Source organism: Canis lupus, chromosome 12 (genome assembly GCF_003254725.2).
Source record: "Canis lupus dingo isolate Sandy chromosome 12, ASM325472v2, whole genome shotgun sequence".
In the NCBI taxonomy this organism is placed as follows: domain Eukaryota; kingdom Metazoa; phylum Chordata; class Mammalia; order Carnivora; family Canidae; genus Canis; species Canis lupus.
The window spans coordinates 28,811,633-28,835,748 of record NC_064254.1 but is presented as its reverse complement, the minus strand read 5'-3'; the positions used below and the strand labels follow the sequence as shown (position 1 = coordinate 28,835,748).

Sequence of the window (24,116 nt, the reverse complement as noted above, 5' to 3'; positions counted from 1 at the left end):
AGGATTTTCTACATTGTGTATAATTTTCTTCATTTTATTGAAGACCTGGAGGTATAGATGGGTCTATGAGATAGTTATTGCACTATTTTTTCTCTGAATAGTTTTAGAGGGAGGATAGCAAGAGAGGAGGATAGATTTGGCATAAATTCCAGCTCTACCTGTGACATTAGGTAGTTACTTAATCTCGGTGTTTCTTTAAAAAGGAGTTTAATGGCAGTGACTACTTTATGGAAAAGATGTGACATTTACATAAATTAATATGTGTAAAATGTATGACAGTGGCTGGTACATAGTAAACATTGCAAATATTTGATGTATTTATTAAATTTAATGGCTACTTAGTGTCCTATTATGTCAACATATTTATTTAACCATTCTATTTGCAAGCTTACTTTTTTAATTTTGCTATTATATAACACTATAATATAATTGTAAATCCTAGGCTATATCACTGATTGTTTTTGGAGTAAAATTTAGAACTATTTTGGAGTAAAATTTAGAATTATTTTGGAGTAAAATTCATGTCTAAATTCTTAGACATGAAATTATTGCAAACAAAGTACAAACATTTTTAAGATTCTTGAAATATACATACTAAGAAATTTCCTTCAAGACTTGATGAACAAGCTTACAATTCTATTGCTATATAAAAAGGTCATTATACACCATCTTCATCAACAGTGGATAATGTCATTACAAAAACTAAAATAAATTTGCTACCTTGCTGAGCATAAATTCTCATCTGATATACACAATATCTTATTCTTTCAATTAGTGGTTTTATTATCAATAAAATAAAAAATCACTTTGTTTTCTGATCATAAAATGTATTATGCATATTTTGTTAATTATATATTATGTACTATGTTATCAATAGAGTCTGTCTAAATGGAAGCATACCTAAATAGAAATATATAATTTTGTATCTCCTGTTTTCACTCACTATTATTTCATAAATAATGTCCTGAATGTAATAGACTATATATCATACTTCCATGTTATTAAAAATATTTCAAATCTAAGTGAACTTCCTCTGTAATTTCTGTTACATATGGTGAGTTAATCCTGACTGGTTTACATCCAGCATTGAACAGGGTACTACTATTCAATAATGTGGTCTTTTTGTTATCACATGTTTCTAATTTTTTTAAATAGAATTTTTAAAAATATTTATTTATTTATTCATGAGGGACAGAGAGAAAGAGAGGCAGAGAAACCAGCAGAGGGAGAAGCAGGCTCCATGCAGGAAGCCCGACTGGATCCCGGGATCACTACCTGAACCCAAGGCAGGCACCCAACCGCTCAGTCACCCAGGCAGCCCTAATTGTTGAGTGTATTTTATGCTAACTCAAATGTGCTGCCTGTCCTAACAAGTAATTCTAGTTCTACCCCTGTAATTAAATAGAAGAATTATATTTCATATATATGTGTGTGTGTGTATACATTTATGCTTAAAAATAGTTATAAAGTTCCCCCTTAATCTTTTGCTTTCAAAGTTAAACATTTTTGGTCCCTTAAATTTTCTTAATATTATATGATTTTCTAAAATATTAGAATTTTGAGTACACTGTATTTATATTCTTAATCTTTGCATGATTTAAGAGGGCCTCTGCTCATTGTTCAAAATTCTTATGGAAGAAGGAAATCACATGAAGAGAAATCAAAACAAATAAAATTTTGTTTAGAACTTCAGAAAATATTTCTATCTCATAGATTAATAATGAAGCTAACCTATTATAAGGCAGAAAACTTCTCCCCAACAATTATAGAAAAACAAAAATTAAATTACCTACTCATTTTCTTCTTTGTTTTCATGCCTCTATTGATTTTTGGCGTCCTTTAATTATGAGTGAATAACTGCTATCATTTTAATGTGCTCTCCAAAAATAAAACAAATATCTATAGAGGACTCAATTTTGAATGAGAAATCATATTTCAAAAATTTAGTTGTTTTACCTATGTACATTTACTAACTTTATTTAAAATTTACTGTGTATGTTGTACTCACTGATTACAGAGAATATATATATACCTTATAATCCCAAAGTTTTGAAAATGTAACTAGAAAAAGTCATTCATATACAAAATAAATGTTTTCCTACCCTTTCAAAAAAGTAACCACATTACCTTTGTAATCAAATATATATTTATATACAACTAAAGGCTTAGTGCAACTAAGACAGTTGGTCGAAGGGAAACTTTGCAACTACACATTTAATCACATTAGCTGCTCGATTTTTATTGGTTATATATGTCTGGAATAATATTCTCAGACATGGAGACATCGAAGAAGAACAACCTCTAACTTTATTTATCATTTACCTTCTTGGCATGAATTTCATTTGAGCAGAAAATGTAAAGTAATAGTTTAAATCCATTTGAAGTTGGAAAGGAAAAGAAAGTTTTTCTTGCCCTTATTAATAATAGCTTCTCCATGTGATGGTAGTTAACGATACAATATTTCTGCTATCCTCAGACAGAGGTGAGATACCCATTGCCTGTATATACCCAAATTAATATTTAACACATCATCTGAATACTAGAGTATTTGAATATTTTTGTGTAACAAAATTCTAAAGCATTTATAAACTTAAGATAGTTGTCCCAAAATTACTCCTCTAAAAAATGTAATTGTGTCTTGATTAATAAAAAAGATGGATTTGATGAAATCTAAGACAGAATTTTTATTAAACATGGAAAACAATGTTTTTCAAGCACAGGAAGTTGACAGCATTTATTTAATATTATATATTAATAAATATATAATATATAACAAGTATATATATTAAACATGTTGGTGGCCCAAAAAGAACGAAAAGAACATAGTAAGGAAAATGTTGGTTCTGTAAGCAGAAGGTTAAGAACATACAAGAAGTATGTATTTTTTATGAAAGTAAAACCAGGATAAAGAAAATAATGAGATAACTCACAGACCGTCAGAAAAGCCTTAAGAGCAAGATTAGACCAGGAAAAGAGACAAGGAAAATAGAAATAAAATTGCTAAGGGGGCAGAATGAAAGGAGGGCAATGGATTGTTAATTTTCTGGCCATTTAGTGAAAGGAATGGTATACTCCACCGAGTAAGAGGCAAGAAAAATTTCATATATAGAAAAGCCTTTGCAGTCTTTGACTGAGTTTGCAGGGCAGATAGCTTCCGGGATGTAAGTTTCATTTTAAATTTGTTACATATTAGAAATATAGAAGGAATAGGGTCTTAAGAAATCTGAGGTTAAATTTGTCTTTGAAATAGGGAGAACTAATCTATGGCCATACCACCCGGAACGCGCCTGATCTCTTCTGAAATAGGGAAAACTAAAGACAAGGAGCATATGAACCTATTGCAAAACGTTAAGATCATGCAGAAAATTGAGAAATTGGTGGGATTTGTTCATTTATTCAATAGATAAAATACAAAAATGATAGAGGATAAAATAAAGCCTAGGAATGCCAGAGTGGAGATATTAGAAACCTTGACAGAGGAAAAAAAAAATATATATATATATATATATATATGTGACAGTGAGTGAGTCAGGTGACTATAGGATGGAGGAAAGTGTATTTTAAAGAGAATAGCAAAAGTCAGTGTTTTATAACTTGTGGTCCTGCATCAACAGCATGAGTATCACCTGGGAACTTATTGGAAATGAAAATATGCAATTTTTGGTGCTAGATCCAGACCCACTGAATAGCAAGCTTTGGCAAAAAAAAGGTCTAGCAATCTGTTTTAACAATCCCTCCAGTGATTCTGAGGTTGGCTAACATTTGATTACCAATGACACAAGTAAACACCTAGAAACAAGGAAGAACATCTTCCTGTCATATATGATACAAGTTATTTTTAACTGGTTATTTTCCTTTAGACTTTGTGCATGGCTTTAGCTACTTTTAAATGCAACTATTAGGGACACCTGCGTGGCTCAGCGGTTTGGCACCTGTCTTGCACACAGGGCGTGATCCTGAATTCCCAGGATTGTGTCCTATATCGAGCTACTGCAGGGAGCCTGCTTCTCCCTCTGCCTGTGTCTCTGTGTCTCTCATGAATAAATAAATAAAATCATTAAAAATAATAAAAAATAAATAAATGCAACTATTAGATTTAACTATTTTAACTATATTTTAAAATTTCATTTAACTTTTTGCATTCCAGTTTCTCACAAAATAAAATCTACATAAGTATCACATAAGAAATAAAACATTGTCAGCATCCCAGGAGATCTCTTCATATGTCTTCCACGTATCTATCTCCAACCCCCAATTCCCAAAGATAGATTGTCCTGAACTTTTGTTTTCTTTCACTTGATTTTCATATGAATAGAATTTATGGTATGTTTAGCCTTTTTTATTCATGTCATATTTATGAGGGTTTAACTTTAGCTAAACATATAGTTGTGTGTTTTTTTATGAACATATAAAAATTATATATCTGTTCTACTGATGGACATCAATTTGACAATTTTCTGTTTGAGTCTATTATGAATGATGCTGCTAGCATAAGCTTTCCTGCCTTGTCTTTTGTTTGTTTCTTTGTAAGGATACATACACACACACACATACACAGAATATATATATGTGCATACATATACATATACACAATAGGCATGTATGTATGTATGTATACATATGAAATATACTTTCTAGTCATGGTTTCCAGTGGAATTTCTGGTCATGGTTTATGTATGTATCTATTAAATCTTAATAAATAATAACACGTTATTTCCAAAGGAGCTGTGCTAACTTACACTCCTACTAGCAGTGTATAAAACTCCTTTTTGCTCTACATGCACACATCACTCCGTGTGCCATCTATTTTGATGACAGTCATGTTGAAAAGTATGTAGTAGCATTTCATTTTGGTTTAATATTTACATCTATGTTTACTATTACTATTGAATTCTTTGAGATTTTTATGGACATTTGATATCTTTTGTGAAAGGTCTATTTAAGTCTTTTGTCCTTTTTTCCCTATTGACTGGCTATATATATATAGACATAGGCATATATACACATATACACACATATATACTTATGTGTATGCATACACATAACACACATGTGTACACACATACACGTGTACATACAATACATATGCATGTGCACATACACATACATTATAATACATATACATGTACACATACTTTACATGTATGTATATACATACACATATGCATCGATATACATATATACACATACATGTACACATGCCCTCTTTGCTAGTTATGGGTGTTATTTTTTAAAAGATTTTAATTTACTCATGAGAGACACAGAGAGAGAGAAAGAGAGAGAGAGAGAGAGAGGCAGAGACATGGACAGAGGGAAAAGCAGGCTCCATGCAGGGAGCCCGACATGGGACTCGATCCTGCATCTCCAGGATCACGCCCTGGGCCGAAGGCAGGTGCTAAACCGCTGAGCCACCCAGGCTGCCCTAGTTATGGGTGTTAAAAACATTTTGTGCCATTATCTTACTTGGTTTTCACTCTCTAAATGTCCTTATTTTTCATGAAATTTTAATGATTTCCCTCATGTCCCAGAAATCATAATTTTCTAGGAATTTTTATTGTTTTAAATATACAGTCTAGCTGGATAGATGACTATTTTTGTAATATGAGATGACAGGAGTCTTTTGTTGTTTATTTGGTATGGATATATAGTTAATTCAGCAAAAGTATTGAAATGACCAGTCTTAGAACTATTTAATTTTATTATTCTTCAGATTTATAAGCTGTTATTTCTATTGATGTGAAATTATATTCAGAGATGTTCTAAAAATTTCCACTCTGAGAATGGACCTTGCCTGATGTGTTTATTACTACTTTTCAAAATTAATGAAATTTAATTTCTCATATTTTGTTTAAGATCATTCCATCCTTGAGACTGTAATTTAATGTTATGATTAGTAAGGTATTTGCTATAAAGCTTAGAATAACTTTGTGAGATAAGATTGAAACATTCACTTTTTTCCTTTGTTCTAGATGTACTGTTCAGTACAGAGCCATTATCCACTTATGGCTTTGAGTACTTGGAATTTGGCCTTCAAATTTCAAGGTGCTGTTAGTGAAATATACACACTTTCCCACTCAAAAATTTATTATGAAAAAAGTAAAATACAACATTAATAATGTTTTTATTGAAAAAAATTTGAGAACTTTTGAGTAAATTAAATGTATTCTTAAAATTAATTTTACTTACTTCCTTATTTTTTTAATGTAGCTACTAGAAAATCTTAAAATGCATGTGACATCTTATTTCTGTTGAATAAGTCTGTTCTCGAATATAGTGCATAAAATTTTATAAGTTTCACAGATTTTGAAGATTCAGAAAACCAGGCTCAGTGTCCTTTTGGAGGATAATTCTATGATTATTTTCTTTACAAGTTATATTTTCTGTTATTAATATATTAACCATTCCATATTATTTATGTTAATTTTGGTATATGTTTTTCACCTTTTAGTTTATCTTAGCATAGAACTGTTAACTATTTTTATTATATTTTAATCTCCTTGATTAGAATTAGCAAAAGATTGACTTTAATTTATTTTCTTTTCAAAATACATCTCAGGTTTTATCAATCCATGAATTGTATATCTCTACCTTATTTTCCTTCAAGCAGAATCCCTGCTTCAATGATGGATGGGTTCTCTACTTTGCAACTCTTCTTTTGAAATACTGATGCTTTTCATGTTTATCTTATAATTTCTTTCAATTTAACTAAGAAATGTCTGTTTTTCTGATATTGGATATTGAAGTACTTTCAGCCAGAGATTAGGCAGATCCTTGCTCAAATCTTTAAGACTGATTAAACATGAAAATTAAATTAGGTTTATAGAGGCTTTACTTATCTACCTAATTGGAAATATAGTAATCATAAACTTGAGACAGATACTTTTAGTGTTGGTAGACGATCTTCTTTTCATTTCTTTTGTTAATACCAATTGTTGCTGTTGCTCAAAACTAATTCTCTGATTGGATATGCAGTTTCTCTACTAGAAAAACTTTCATTTTTTAAGTGAAAACTTTGGAAGATGAATAGAACTTAGTCTCACATTACCCAACCTAAAATTGCATACTGGGATATGTGATCTATGATCATTTTTTCAATGCATGCCTAGAGTCTAATTTGGATTTCACCACAACCATTCCATACTTTAGCTCAATGTTCTAGGAACTTTCTTGACTTCAGCCTCCTGTTACTTAGAGTTTGAGGATGTGAATGGCTTTATTTTAGGACTCACACCTGTTTTCTTCTATGTGCCTTTTTTTGTTCTATGTATGATTCATGTCTCTTTGGGTACTTCTCTAAATGCAGTCTTGCATTTTTTGTGTTTCTTTCAGAGATTCCTCAAAGTTTCTTATTAATAATATAAGAATGATGTATGCTTTGAACTGTATTTTCATGCGCCTAATTATCTCACCTACAATGGATATGTTAGTCAATTTTGGCTGCTATTACAAAAATACTATAGATTGGGTGGCTTATAAACAACAGAAATTCATTTCTCATGGTTCTAGAGGCTGGAAGTCCAAGATCAGGGTGGCCCCATCATCAAGTTCTGGGGAAAGCCATCTTCCAGGATGCAGACTGCCAACTTTTCTCATTGCATCCTCAAATGACTGAGATCAGAGAGGAAAAGCAGCTTCCTCATGACTTTTATAAAGGCCTTAATCCCATTTATGAAGATTCTACCCTTATGACGTCAACTAATCCTAAATTTTAATTACTTCCCAAAGGCCCTACCTCCCAATACAATCACATCAGGCATAGGGTTTCAACATATGAGTTTGGAGGTGATGCAAACATTTGTTCTATAACAATGGGCTAAAGACAGTGTCTATTTTACAAGTAAAATCACTTAGATTAATACTAATAAAGCATTTTAAAAATAATAGTAAAATAGTCATTTTAATGCATCTATATATAATCTACAAATGCTTTCATGATACAATAGCAGAGCTCAAGAGACTCTAAGGCCTACAAGAGAAAAAAAATACAAACCTTTGCCATAAAGGAAAATATTAGGTATTTGTCCCGTTGTAATAGGTTGTAGGCTGAATCCTTCCCATTTGAATTTAAGAGCAGAGTAGTGAGAGCCATACATTAGGAACTTAACAAAGTTGATATTTTTAACTGTTAAAGTCTCACAGCATACATGATTGAAACTGTATAACATGAGAATAAGAGTAGTTAAATGGTGTTTGTTAAAGTGTGCATAAAATAAATAACTTGTCTTTTTTTATTTATCTGAAATACCTAAATATAAATCTTGCATACAATGACATTGGCATAGGTGTATGTTAAGTATTTGCATTAAATATTCTTTCTTATTTTGAATCAGTTATTCATCTTGACAAAGTATTAAAACTATAATCAAACATAAGTCAACAAGTTAGCTATTTTTCACTCATTTTCTTGTGTTTGTTGCTTATTTCACTTTTGTAATAATTGAAAAGTGCTCCTAGCAACCATTTCTTTCTTTCTCATAGAAATGAAAGGCAAATTACTCTTCCATTGGGTGATGCCTTTTTGTGGCCTATCCTTCAAGTACAATAGCTTCATTCTTACATGAAAGTAAACTGAAATCAATTTATGTGAATAAAATGTACAACTAACTGCACTGCATTCATTATTTTACACAGAATTCCTTTGGAAATTTTTTGACACTTCATTAGGAGATTGATCCAAAAGAACTTATTGAAATCATAATAAAATAAGATGATCTTCCATTTGTTGTAATATTTTTTATGGATACATGCATGTTAGGATAGCAGAGCTAGTTTGTCTTATAGAAACCTCATTATGATTTCCATTGAAATAAAAGTTGCTTAGCTGATTTAATAGAATTTCAGCTTAGGTATTTGGGTTATGTGTGTATTGTTGTATGTTAAGTTTTTTTTAATGTAAAGGTGGTAATTATTGATACCTGGAATTTTTGTTTAATATTGCATTCTGTCAACATTCTTGATGACCTTTCATACCTATCTTTTCTCCTCAAACCTCAACCCCTTTGATTATACTTCATCGAGTTCTTCCTTTCACATTTAAATAAAAATTAGAAGCAATCAGAAAAAGGACGTCCAGGCTTTGCCTGCACACCCCTATCAACCTACTTCTCTACCTGTCTAAAGCTCCATAATTCTATGTCTGGAATATTGCAGTAGTCTAAAAACTGCTCTCTGTTTTCCTTCTTGGCCATGTATAATCTACTTTTAAAGTAATCTTTTAAATATGTGAGATTATGCCAAAGCTCAGCCCAAAATGCTCCATTGTGTTTCCATAAAATTTGAAATAAAAGGAAAAAAGCCTAAGTTTCTGAAATAGCTCATTCCACCCTCATTCTGACTTTCCTTCTCTGAACTTTGCATCCTCTTGTTGACTCAGTCTTCTAGTTTTCTTTCTGCCTTTGAATGCTGTAGGAATAGTCTCAACTCAAGGTTTTTACACTTGCTGCTGTGTCTGATAAAGTGTTCTTTGTTCATTTATTTGTTCATGCATTAATTCAACAAATATTTATGGAAAGTTTGCTGTGGGGCAAGAGCATTCTATTTGATTATGAAATGTCATTAGCAAAACAGACAAAATTACCTGTATGAGTGGAGCTTATATTTGAATGAAAGAAATGAATCATAAATATAACAAATCCTTATGGTACATGTTATTTTACAAGGTGGTATATACTTTAAAAATGAAAAAATATATCAAGGTGAGGGGAGTTAAGTGTTCAAATTACTCTTTTGCAGGATAGCCATAAGACTGTTTCTCTATATATAGGTTTATCATTCCCCTCATCATTGAGGCTTTCTTTGACCACTCTACTTAGAATGTCCATATCTTCCAGAACTTTCTTGTTTCAAGCACACTGCCACCTTTTTTCTCAACAATATTTATCACCATTAAAAATACTATACATTCATTTACTTCTCTTTTACATTTATTCTATTTCTATGTAAACTCATAACTTCATGAGATCAAAATTTGTATGGTACTATATTACTTGATACAATGTAAAAATTAGTAAACACAGCACTAATCTAAATTACTGAATCAGAGTATTGTTTTACTTAACTCATATCTGTGGGGAAGAACATATTTAAGTAAGAAAAGTCTGATGAATTTGGGAGTCTAAGAGTATATATACGCTTATATCACTTTCCATTAAACATTCCCTTTAAAATGAAAACCATGGCATTGCTGGGGAATATAATGGAGACTATTATCAAATTTTTTTTTTCAGGAATCCTGGGAAAATTGAGAGGTGATTGTATCAGATAGATTAAAAAGCCAAGGCAGGAAAAAAAAAAAAAAAAAGATAGCTTGGAACATTTCACTATAAAAGACTTTGCCAGTGGAAAGAACAGCAGTGCCTAGTGAAAGGGAATATAAGGGAAGGGAGAAGAAATGTGTGGGAAATATCAGAAAGGGAGACAGAACATAGAGACTCCTAACTCTGGGAAACAAACTAGGGGTGGTGGAAGGGGAGGAGGGCGGGGGTTGGGAGTGAATGGGTGACGGGCACTGAGGGGGGCACTTGACAGGATGAGCACTGGGTGTTATTCTGTATGTTGGTAAATTGAACACCAATAAAAAATAAATTTATTATTAAAAAACATCTTGGAGAGATTCCAAGCTCAGAGTCAAACTTGTAAGATTGGGTCACAAGGCAATCTTTAGGAAAATTAATTTAAAAACTCCAGTAAGAACAGTTGGAATAACTATTTCAGAAAAGATCTTAGTGTGGACAAGAAAGCTATAAAGAAAATCAGAGAAAATGCAAGGCTAGGCTAATTCTATGCAAGGGGGACTTGGAGGAGAAAAAGAAAGATATAAAAAAGGAAAGAAGGAATAGCTCTCAGAAATGTGCATTCTGACAAAGGAAAATCCTAAAGTAAGCATAGTGTAATGTTAATCAGAGTTTTGTGGAATTTAAGGCTGCCAGGAGATATGAGCTGACCTCATCTTGGGAAAATCGAGTGTCAATCTATCCACCTAGCTGTCCATCGTGAACCTCCCTTATGATCAGAAAAGTGAAATTCTATACAAGATTCTCCATTTACCAACACTTAGGGGAGAAATTCTAATCTGGACAAAGGTAAGGGCTATTCTATGTGCTTGTGAAGTCAGTTAGCAGACAAAATTACCTACCTGAAGAGAACTTATATTTGAATAGAGGCAATAAATCATTGAGAAAGCTGAACTAATTAAGGGGGAAAAATCAATATTTTTAGGAGCATCCCAAAGGATACTGTGGCAATTCTCAAAAATATCAGATTACTTGGAAATCCATGATCAGTAATTTAAGAATCACAGGCCTAAAAAATAGTATGTATAATGATTAGTATATGTGTTGAAAATATAGTAGAGGTCTTCCTCCAGAAGACAAAGAGAACAATAAAATATAAGAAAAACAAGAGGAAATGTGCATCACAGAAAATGACTGCAGGAAATATCAGCCTTCATGTAATAGAAATTCCAGAAGGAAGCAACAAGAGCAAGGAGAAAAGAAATTAATAAAATAGAAAAATAGTAAAATAAATAATAAAATAGTAAAATTTAAAAATATCTGAAAAAAAAAGACAAGTAGATTGAAAGGGTCAAGAAAGTATTTAGTAGAAATGATAAGGATAGTCTAAAATACATGTTGGTGAAAATATTAAAATACCTAAGAAATTTAAGAAGGACTCAACCAATAATCCAACCTCAAAAAAATAGTAAAATACCAGGAAATTTACAAAAACAATCAGATTAGCATCAATTTATCTTGTGAGCTGCACAAAATGGCAGTTAAAAAAAGCTATCTCTTTCCTATCTACTGACTTTTAAATACAAATTATGTTCATCACTTAATTTTATACACAGCTGAACTTGTGTTCAAGTATGAAGGCCAAATAACAACCTACACATGCTAAAGAGCAGAAAAATTGTGGCCCACCAAAATAACATGAAAGGATTATTGAGGATATATACCCAGTAAGACAAACAAACAAAATATCAGAGAGGTTATAAGTTTCAAGAGAAAAAAATGAATAAAATCACCAGTAAGTAAAAGGTTATTTTTTTAAAGATTTTATCTTGAGAGACACAGGCAGAGGGAGAAGCAAGCTCCATGCATGGAGCCCTATGTGGTACTCAATCCCAGAACCCAAGGATCACACCCTGAGCCGAAGGAAGATGCTCAACCACTAAGCCACTCAGGGTCCCTAAAATGGTACATTTTTAATTGTATGGCTCAGTGTTATTCAAACCTCAAGTGAAAGTTTGAGCATCCACTTGTTTAATCAACATATGTAAAGGAGATTGCTTAATTTTTGTAGTATATATCTCACACCGTAGTTGGTTTCAAGAAATCCAACAACACCACATATAATCATGAGATATTTTCAGATGTCGTAGACTTGGGACAAGTGATCTAGTGATCCAAATATAACCCAATCTCTCCATTCCTCTGCTTTTTCCTCAGAGAAATACTCCATCATGGTAGTTCTCTTTCCTTAGTACTTCTTGATTAGTTTGACCAAACACTTTAAATTCATTACAGACTCATAGCCTTAGTTAATAACATACAGATAAAGGTGTTTTCCCTGCCAGAAAAACTGTCATTTTAGTTCCAAACAAATGGACTATTGCTTTCTGTACACAAATTTTCTTAATGCTTACAATAGTTAGTTGTATTTTTGGGTACCTAAATGGAAAAGATAGAAGATAACGTCATACATACATACAATACATGGGTATATACATCAATTGACTGATAGAAATTAACAACTGGTATGTTCAGGAGATTGTTTTCTCTCCCCTTCACTGTTACTCCAATATTCCTTTGCAAGATGCATGTTCAAAAGATCCGTCTTCCTAGTAGATATTTAGATACTTTAATTCAGAGTAAATACCAAATATATGAACATTTTGTATTATTTTAAAGAATGGTAAATGAAAAAAGCATAAAATATATATGATGAGCTAAAAAACACATTGATATATTAGATGTCACATGCATATCAGTCACAATGAAAGCATTTGTTGTTTCTGCCCCATACTTTTTTTTTTTTTTTTTTTTTTTTAAATTTATGATAGTCACAGAGAGAGAGAGAGAGAGGCGCAGAGACACAGGCAGAGGGAGAAGCAGGCTCCATGCACCGGGAGCCTGATGTGGGATTCGATCCCGGGTCTCCAGGATCACGCCCTGGGCCAAAGGCAGGCGCCAAACCGCTGCGCCACCCAGGGATCCCTCTGCCCCATACTTTGAAAAGAGAAAGTGTTTCAGGTTAATTGTGTCAAAAATACCACTTTGTTGTCTGCAAAGTCTGCATTTTCAAGTATGTTTGTTTCTCATTAGAAAATAATTGTAATTTTTATATTTTAAATTTCATTAAAATAAAACTAACAAGCATATTTTATTTTAAAAGACTTTGAAGAATCGAGGGATGCTGGGTAGCTCGGTCAGTTAAGCAACCGACTCTTGGTGCCAGCTCAGGTCATGATCTCAGCATCATGAGTTCAAGCCCCACATTGAGCCCCCCAGGCTCAGCACTGAGTCCCCTTGAGATCTTGAAATTCTTTTCCTCCCCCTCCCACTTTATGGTTCTCCACTGCTTTTGTGCACTCACAAATGTGTACTTTCTCTTTCTCTCTCAAAAAAAGGACTGAAGAATCTGAATTATTGATTCTAACTTTAAATTATTTTCTTTGTCTATGATAACATTTCTTAAGGTATTTAAGTTCTTATTTTTAAATTCATATTGCCAAAATGTTGGCAAAATAAGCTATATCTACTACTAAATAAGCTACTAATAAGCTATATCTTTATAGATATATTATACTTCCCTAAAGTTTTTGCATGATTTTCTTGTGCTTTATGTGTCCACTCATATAAAACATAACAAAACAAAACATATCATTCTGTTCAAATTCATCATCAGCTTACAGTGAACATATGCCTTAGCATTTTAATAAGTCTAAAATGGAAAGATGTGTCACCTACCTTTGCATTTACCCCCCAGTAACTGTTTTCACATTGAACAGGTTTTTTTTAATGCCCCATATTTTGATATAAAGAGGTTTATTTTCACATGGCAACTTACACAAACACTTTAATAAAATGAATAAAGAGAAACAGAACCCATATATTTTAGGCAATACTAATCCATACCCATAAATAGCCATACTTAATTTTCATTCCTAATATTGGTCCTTAATATTTCCAATATATCCATTATTGTATTTGTGTTGGCAAATAATCCCTAGTACGTCTACTTTATGTATTTTTCTTGACAAAACCAGTAAATAGCAACTGAAGCATTCTACTAATTTTTTTTAACCACTTCTGCTATAACGTTAAGCATTCACACTCCTCTCACATCAGGTAGTATGTTATAATGTGGATTATTATCTTTTCAGCCTTTCACATTTCATTGCTCACCACACATATGCCATAAATTTTAAGTTCCTTTTATGGCAGAACCTAACTTGGTCAAATATTTTTTAGTGGTCATATTAGGCTGGGTTGTGTTGAATTAACTAATACTTCTTAAATCGATGATATATATTTTTTTAATTCATTCAAAGGCCATTGAACAACTTGTGCCCCTGCAGGGTAGACCTTTTCCAAGTAGCAACTCAGGAATCCAGTCTGTTGGAATATTTTAGATATGCTAACTAGAACATGTGACCTCCAGGTGGCCAGTGCAAGAAAAGCCAGAGATGGAAGAAAGTGTATTACTTAAAGGCTTTGGCTTGATCTAGACACCAAGAATTTCTAAAAGGATCTCATTGGCTAGAATATAGATGGGTAGCTAAGAAGTTCAGATAGCCTTTGGAATAATTGGTAAGATTTACTGTCTCTGCCACTGTTCGAAAACCCAATCTGGTTTTCATTAGTGAGATATCAGCTACCTGGTTGCTGACTCCTTCTGTATTTGGTGGATCATTTCTGGCCACTATGATTCCTTGCCATTATCCCATGCTACTTTACACCAAGTATGCACAAAAATTTCTTTTTAATTTCCCGTAGCAGTGCTAAATCCACACCATCACATGCACCATATGATGTTACTGAGAGGATAATAAAAAGAAGTTAAGTCAAGAAATGTATACTTAGATACTAGATAAATTGACCTCAGAATTCACCTCATGTATAACATTTAGAATAGCTCATGCAAACACCCACCCAGTTGGCCCTGAGGTCAGGACCTAGTCTTAAAAGACCACTTACACCTCTGCACAATAGGAGTACCCAAATATATCTCCTTTTTAGAATCCATGCCTCAAGTTTCTGAGGCCTTGAGAAGAGCCCCTTTTCATCCTTGTGAATCTTCACTTTTTTTTTTTTTTGTTTTTTAGCAATGCTTATCTTATATGATGAATGACATTTCCAACATCCATTCTTTTCTGAGAAATCATCTCCCTTCCTCATGATCTACTTTGCACAAAATCTCCATCAAGGGCAATCTATCAGGTCACACTAAAGAGTACATTTCTCTGAATCTTGCCATTCTTTCTTGAATAATAACACATGTGAAGCTTCATAAGCACAATTCAATTAGTGTTTATGAAATCATAGTTTGGTCTGCAATTTTAATGTTTTGGAAGAAACTATATATCCATTAAAAGAACAACAACAACACAATCCACATAATATATTATTCTTTATATTTTTAAATTATCCACACAATATATCTTCTATTCTTAACTTACTACATTCTATATGCTATGTCATATACTATGACATTATTAACAAAACTAAACTCTAATTGTTTTGATAGCTGTTTTATAGCAGAAAATATTTGGAAAGTAGTGACTGAAGGAGAGCTCTTAGATGATATCAAAAGTACAATCCATAAAAATAATAAGTGTATATGCATAAATCAATAAACTGGAAGTCATCAAATTTTTTTAATCTAGACATTCCTCATTAAAATAATGAAGAAATAAGCAACATATTTCCAAACTGCATACATGACAAAGGATTCATATTTAGACTATATAATTTTGCTTCTAGAAGAAGCCAAGTAAATATTTCTGCATCTTTTTTATATTCCATATATAATGTTGGACAGCATAATGTTGAACACTATAATTGTACTATTGGATTAATGCTAAAAGTCAATTGAGTATTTGGGTTTCTACCTTTTTTAAAATTTTTTACAGAACTAATCTAGTGTGGTGAAAGAGCACAGAGTTATACTGAGATTAGGTGGAATGCATAAAATATTATTATTAATTTGTCATTAATTAACTAATTATGTAGCATGTGACAAGTTGCTTAACCTCTAGAAAAGATTAGTTTAACTTAGAAGAAAATTAAAATATACACTGGATAATTATGGCCCTTTATAAATCCCAGATTTGTCTTAAGGAGTTTATAAAAAATAATCTGGATGTATGTGCTATGGTAATGCCAAGCATTACATAGATATAAGGCAATAGCATTCATAAAATTTCCTCCCATGGTGCTAACATTTATGTCTTAATGTACTTAAATATTATTCCCTGTATTTAATTATCAAATAGGGTAATATGATGCTATTAATAATAACATTAAGAAATACACATTCCTTTCTTTGTGTGATCAAAATAATTATTCATGTACTGATTTCCTGATATTAGAGGTTGCTTTATTTTAATATAATAGTGTCAAGGGTGTGGTCACTCAACATTTTATACTACCTTTATGCTGTTATATTTTAGAATTTAACTCGCAATCCAAACTTCAAATGAATTAACAGCATATCATCTAAGTGGGGTTTTTGTCTTGTATACTATTGCTAAGTAATTTAATTTTTCATAACTAACTGTTTCCTGTTGTTCCTATTCTCATAATAATGAATGGGTTTGATATAAATATTTTTTTTCTAATGAACATGCTACATGCTTGTTAGCTTTGGGATATTTAGTGATTGGTTGACAAGATTTATGAACTTAGAATACAAATGCTTTTTAAAATTTTCTATAGGTAATTTCTGGGGGCCAACTATGCCATTTTTAACGAAAGTTGGATAATTCTCCATTCAGCTCTAATATGCATGAATTGCCCAAAGCCTTGTTCAGACCAACAAAATAAAAGAGTAAATTTTTGTTTTGAAATCTAAGAGTTAACAGATATGGCAAAAATTGTCAGGCCACTACTGTAGTTACTTTTTGTTGCCACTGTGATGTACCTATTAACAATAGATTGAATACAATCTTACAAAATTTCTTCAGCTCTGCAGTGAAACACCTAGGGACCTAGGACTTATAAAAGCTTCAATGAAGCTCCTAAACTTGGGCCTTAGTAGCATCACTTTATTATTTTTTTCTCACATGATCTTATCAGTGAGGGGATAAAAGGGAGGCTAGTGACTTGTCCAGAGCACAGACTTTTAGGAGGCGCTCACCCTAACATTGCATAAAGTACCAAATATGCTCAACTCTGGTGTTGGTAGACAATATATAAACAAATGAAGATAACCATAAAAGAAGTTTCAATAAATCTGAAAAAAAGATAAAATTCAGGTCAGAACAGGCAAATTCATAGAGACAAAAATGAGATTAGTGGATGTAAAGAGATTGGGGAAAGGGCAGCTGAAAGTTACCAATAATTATGGGATTTCTTTCTGGGGCAAAGGCAATATTCTGAAATTATAATGGTGATGGTTAGATAACACTGTAAATATGTATTTTAGAAACTCTCTGATTTGCATTCATTAAAATAACTAAATGGGGGAAAATAAGATAAAATTCAGGAAATATATGCTTACCAATCTTAACAGAGTTAAATTAGAAATCCATAGCAGAAAATTCTGGTAAATCACCAAATACTTGGAAATTAAACAAATTTCTAAAATAACCTAGTCAAAGAAGAATCACACACACACACACACACACACACACCCCTCATATCAAAATTTGTTAAATTTATTGTTAAAGCAATGCTTATTAGGGAAACTTATAGTTCTAAATTCCTACATTAAAAAAGAAAAAAGATCTCAAATCAATATCCTCAGCTTCTACTTTAAATAAGTAGAGAAAGAAGATAAACTAGATCAGCAACACACAAAAGAAATGGTAAGTTTAGTGCAAAAAAAATCACTAAAACTTGTGAGAAAAATCAATAAAACCAAACACTGATGTTTAAGAAAAACAAAATGAATATATCTTCAGTTGGAGTGACTGAGAAAAAATAAGGAGAGGCAAAAATTAATAAAATCAGTGTTTAAAGTGGGGATATTTTTAGTGATCATTCTTTCAAAATAAACATGATTATAAGGAAATACTGTGAACACCATTATGCAAACAAATTAGACTACTTAAACTATATAGACAAATTCTAGAAAGACACAAATTACTAAAATTGTCTCAGGAAGAAATAGAAAACCTATATAAACCTAGCAAACACGGAAGGACTTAATACTAGTCCTTACAAACTTTTCACAAAGAAAAGAAGTAAGCAATACTTTCCACTCATTTTATGAGGCCAGTTTTACTCTCATAGCAAAACCAGGTAAAGACAGCACAAAACAAGAAAACTAAAAATCAATATCACTTATGAATGTAATTTGAAAATCCTCAACAAAATAAAAGTATACTCAATACAGAAACATATAAAACTATTTTTATATTCTCACAAAATACGTTTTTTTTCCCAAAAATGCAAGATTGGTTTAACATCCAAAAGATGAATTAATTTAATATACTACCTTACTAGAAAAAAGACAAACCATATAATCCTCTCAATAGACACAGAAGAGCCATTTGAAAAAATGCAATGCATATTGATTATAAAAACTCAAACAAATTAGAAAGGGAACAAAGCTCTCTCAACCTGATAAAAAAAAATATTTTAGGGAATCCCTGGGTGGCTCAGTGGTTTAGCACCTGCCTTCCACCCTGGGTGTGTTCCTGGAGTCCTGGAATCAAGTCCCACATCGGGTTCCTTGCATGAAGCCTGCTTCTCCCTCTGCTTGTGTCTCTGCCTCTCTCTCTCTCTCTCTCTCTGTGTCTTGTGAATGAATGGATAAAATCTTTTAAAAAATGATAATAATAAAATTAAATTTAAAAAAATAATAAAAAAAAATTATAACAATTGTTCAGTTAACATCATACCAATGATGACAAGGTGATAGATTTTCCTTTTAGGATGAAAACAAAAGTGATATCCACTTTCACCATTTGTAGTTAACATTGTATAGAATGCTCCAGAATGTTTAATGGGGAGATAAAAGGACATACAGATTAAAAAGGAAGGAGTAAAACTATCTTTATTAACACATGACGATATCTCATCTGTAGAAAATCTTAAGGATCCAAAAAAAGAATTACCAGACTAATAAATGAGTTTATAAAGTTTGCAGGATACAAGACAGCATACTAAAGTTAATTACATTTCTATATAAAGCAACAAAATTTACAAAATCAAATTAAGAAGATATTACCTTTGCAATAGCAACAAAAGAATAAATGCATAGGTATAAATTTAATTAATTAAATGAAGACTTTAAAAGAAAACTCTACAACTTTGCTGAAAGAGATGAAAGAATACTTAAACAAATGCGGAGATATTGAATATTCATTGATTGGAACTTCATGTTGTTAAGATGACAATTCTTCCCAATTTTATCTATTGATTCATTGACATATTTATCAATTTTCCACCAGGCTTTTGTGTAGAAATTGACAACCTCATACAAAATTCTATGTGAAAGTGTAAAAACAAAACCCAACAAAAACAACAAGAGGAAAAAATTGGATGACTGCCCAATTTCAGAACTTGCTATCAAGTTCCATTTATCTAGACAGTGTGTTATGCATATGGATAAGTATATAGACCAGTGGGATGGAACTGAGAGAAATCAAAAGTTGTGTTTATGACCAATTCGATTTTCCAAAATAGTGAAAAAAGTAATTAAATGGCCAAAGGCCAATCTCTAAAAAAGTACTGTGGCAGTTATATTTCAACATTTAATTAATTAATTAAAAACACAAATATATGTGAAATAGCTCACATCATTGTCTCAGACTGTATCAAAACAAAAAATTTAAAAAAATTCAAATGGATCAGAGATCCTAAAGTAAGAACTAAAATTATAAACTTCTGATAAAAAGTAAGAGAAATTTTTTGTGAACTTTGGTAAGGCAAAGAGTTCTTATGTGAGACCAAAAGCATGATACATGAAAGAAAAGATTACAAGTTGTATTTAATGAAATTTATATATATATATAAGCTTTCCTATCAAAAAATCACTTAGAACATGAAAAAGCAAAGCAAGAAAAGGACAAAGTATTTGCCATCACATATATCATGAAAATTGTATTCAGAATATACAAAAACCACTTGCTACTCAATAATAAGAAAATAAACAGGGATCCCTGGGTGGCGCAGCGGTTTAGCGCCTCCCTTTGGCCCAGGGTGTGATCCTGGAGACCCGGGGTCGAATCCCATGTCGGGCTCCCAGTGTATGGAGCCTGCTTCTCCCTCTGCCTGTGTCTCTGCCTCTCTCTCTCTGTGTGACTATCGTAAATAAATAAAAATTTAAAAAAAAAAAGAAAATAAACAATACAATTTTTACAGTCTACATATGTAAATAGAAATGTCATTAGAGAAGATATACAAATGACCAGTAAACATATGAGAAGACAGTCAAAACTGTTAATCTTTTAGAAATGCAAACTGAAACCACATGGTGATATGATTTCACCCCCCCCCAGGATGGCTAAAATAAAGAAGATAGATAATATCAAATGTTGGTAAAAATGCAGAAAGACAGGATATCGTATACACTGCTAATGTAAATGTAAGATGGCACAATCACTTTGTAAAATAGTTTGCCAGTTTCTTAAAAAGTTACACATGTATTTATTATACACCTCAGCAAGAAATTTGTATAAAAGATATGAAAATATATATCTACTCAAATACTTGTGGGTGAATTCATTTATTCGTAAAAGTTAATTGCTACAAGAGTATATCTTAAAAGTTCTCATCAAAAGCAAAAATTTATAACTGTGTGAAATAGTGAATGCTAACTACACTTATGATGGTGATCATCTTGTACTATATACATATATTGAATCATTATGTTGTACACTTCAAACTAATATAATGTTGGCTTCACAGGAGAATTTTACCAAATAAAAAACACTGATATAATGTTATATGTCAATTATATATCGATAAAAAATGTTTAAAAGTAGAACAGCCCAAATGTTTACCAACTGATGAATGAATAAATAAAATATATGCATTGTGAATTACTTTTTAGCAATAAATGTAACAAAATATTGATACATGATACAACATGACAAATCCTAAGCAAAGAAGCCAAGCATGAGACAACATATTGTACCATTCCATTTATATGATGTGCATAGAAAAAGCAAATCTATAGAGACAGAAAAATTAATGTTTGCCTGGGGCCAAAGTTGCGAACAAAGAGTGACAATAAGAGGCCTTCGTTGGGTAATGGAAATATGCTAAACCTGAATAGTGCTAATAGTCAAATACCTCTACACATTTGCAAAAGTTATTGAATTATAGACTTGCAATGGGTAAATTTTATAATACATTAATTATGCCATAATAAATCTGGTTTTTAAAATGAGTTCTGAAGACTTTCTCTATAATGTTTTGTTACATTTTATGTTCATACTTTGTGTGTGTGATCTTTTAAGGTTCGTTCTGTGAAGAGACAATGGAATCGTATGTTTCTCAGTCTTGTTGGAAAGTGGAAATTTGGCGGAATAAAAGCCCTGCTTACATTTGTGAATGCCCAAAAGGATTTTTTCATCAAAACTGTGAAACCAATGTCAATGAGTGTTCATTGAAACCATGTCAGAATGATGCTGACTGCATTCATGTTCCAAATGTAAGTCTGAATCTTTTTTTAAAACTATTTATTAATTCATGAGAGACAGAGAGAGAGAAGCGGAGACATAGGCAGAGGGAGAAAGAAGCTCCCTGTGGGGAACCCCAGGCGGGACTCAATCCCAGAACCCTGGGATCATGCCCTGAGCCAAAGGCAGATAGATGCTCAATCGCTGAGCCACTCATGCATCCCTGGAAGTCAGAATCTAATAAAATAGCAATTTGTGTGTGTGTGTGTATATACAATTTATATACATATTTACCATTACCATATGTATATTTACCATTACCAAACTATCTGAAAACTACAAATATAATTAAAGTTTTTATTAATATATTATAAATTTCAAAATTAGAAATAGCAGAAAAAATACTTCATGTGTTGATTTTCATGTTTTCCTATTTTAAATAAAAACCCCACTTTACAATCTTCAGTTTCATTTTTGTGCTTCCACTAAAATGTAATTTTATAATGTAATTTTTACAATGTAAATTTACAATGTAATTTTATAAGCATTTCATTTTTAATTATTTTTGGTTATTTTGTTTATTTGATATTTTTATATTTTAACATTTTAACTTAACATTTAAATAAATAAGACTAGGAAATAATGTAATAAATTCCACAAATCACTATCTTTTTATTTTAGTATGATTAATATTTAAATTTGTATTATGAATTCATATTAATATCTTAAAGGCTTCCTAACTCAGATGTCTGGTGGTTGATACAGGCTGTTAACTGGGCTCTTGACTGGAGCTATCAATCCAGAACCTTAAACATAACTTCTTAGTAAGGCCTCGGCTTCCTCACAGCATCGTGGCTAAAATCCAAGGACAAGCATCCCAAGATAATTAGACAGACATTATATGGCCTTTTAAACAGAGCCTTGAAAACCAGAGAGCATCACTTTCTCCATACTCATAGCTTGCTTACATTCAAGTGGGAGGTAAGGATAGTTTCTAATTCTCATTTAGAGGAGTGTTGAATTCAGGTGATAGGAAAAGTGTGTGAGATGGGAGACATTGTTGTGACATTTTGGAAAATAGAATCTTTCACATTGTTGCACAGAGAACTTCTACATGCTTATGAAAATAGCTTCCATCCCTCTCCAGGTAAGAATCATTTTATGATCTTTGAGATATCCAAAAACTTTTGTAAAAAATACTTTCTGATTTTTCTTAGGGTACTATGTACATCTGTTCAGCAATATTTACAGGCAAGCTTTGTAAGAGACAACTTCAAACACCACGTGAGTCATTTCCTCACAAGAAAAATACCACATGTATGAAATATGAAAATGATTATCATTGCAGGTATAATTAATTACTTTCCTATTTTTTAAACAAAAACACATGAGTTGTAAAGGCTTGTGGACAAAAATAAACGAATGTTCTGTTTTAAGCTTAAATTTTATTTAATGGCATCTAATACTCTATTTCAAGTTGAAGTAGAAACATTTTAACGTTTTTTTTAATCATTTTAAAAACTAAAAAATTCTCAGGCATAATTTGGACAGTTTAAAACACATTTTGTTTCATCATGGAGATTTTTAGGATAACTGACCTTTAGATACTTTTAAAGGTCTATAAAGAAGAGATAAATGTAAGTATGTCTACTATACACAATGTTATTATTACATTTTGAAAGTATAGAATAAACCATCTCTTCCTTCAATTTGCAGACCTTGGCAGATAGTTAGGGTCTCTAGGCAGAATTTTAGGGAATATTGCTTTATTTAAATAAGGGTTTGCTAAAAATTACCCATTGGTAAATGACAGAAGTGACCCAGTTATCTGGGCTTATAATTTAAGTCCATTTCAAATAGCTTTATAGATAGTTTCTCACACCATTAAGAAGTACAATTTGTACTCTTCACACTTGCTTGACTTTTATCTGGCTTCTTAAAGTAAGTTCTGTTGGTCATTACTGGAGGGCAGTAAACAGCCTCAAAATTTTAGAATACTCATAAATGCAGAAAATTATTAGCTATGGTACAGAAAAACCTTGAAAATCCTGAAAATAAACAGACTATGCATACACATCACCGATGTACAAAGGAGAGTATTTTCATCAATTTTAAAAGGAATTGCCAAGTTTAAAAACATACGAAGCTTTTAAAATGTGACATTTTCCAAGAAGCATATGATCCTCTCAATAGATGCAGAGAAAGCATTTGACAAAATACAGCATCCATTCCTGATCAAAACTCTTCAGAGCGTAGGGATAGAGGGAACATTCCTCAATATCTTAAAAGCCATCTAGGAAAAGCCCACAGCAAATATCAT

At 31.8% G+C, this 24,116-nt stretch overlaps 1 protein-coding gene across 1 annotated transcript in view; it reads left to right on the top strand.

The window, feature by feature from the left end:
• EYS (eyes shut homolog) overlaps positions 1-24,116 on the top strand; it is a 1,522,493-nt gene that overhangs the window by 59,825 nt on the left and 1,438,552 nt on the right. The window contains exons 3-4 of the mRNA XM_025419151.3: positions 21,635-21,828; positions 23,014-23,144. Of these exons, the coding sequence (XP_025274936.3) occupies positions 21,635-21,828; positions 23,014-23,144 (325 nt within the window). The remainder of the gene's footprint in view (positions 1-21,634; positions 21,829-23,013; positions 23,145-24,116) is intronic.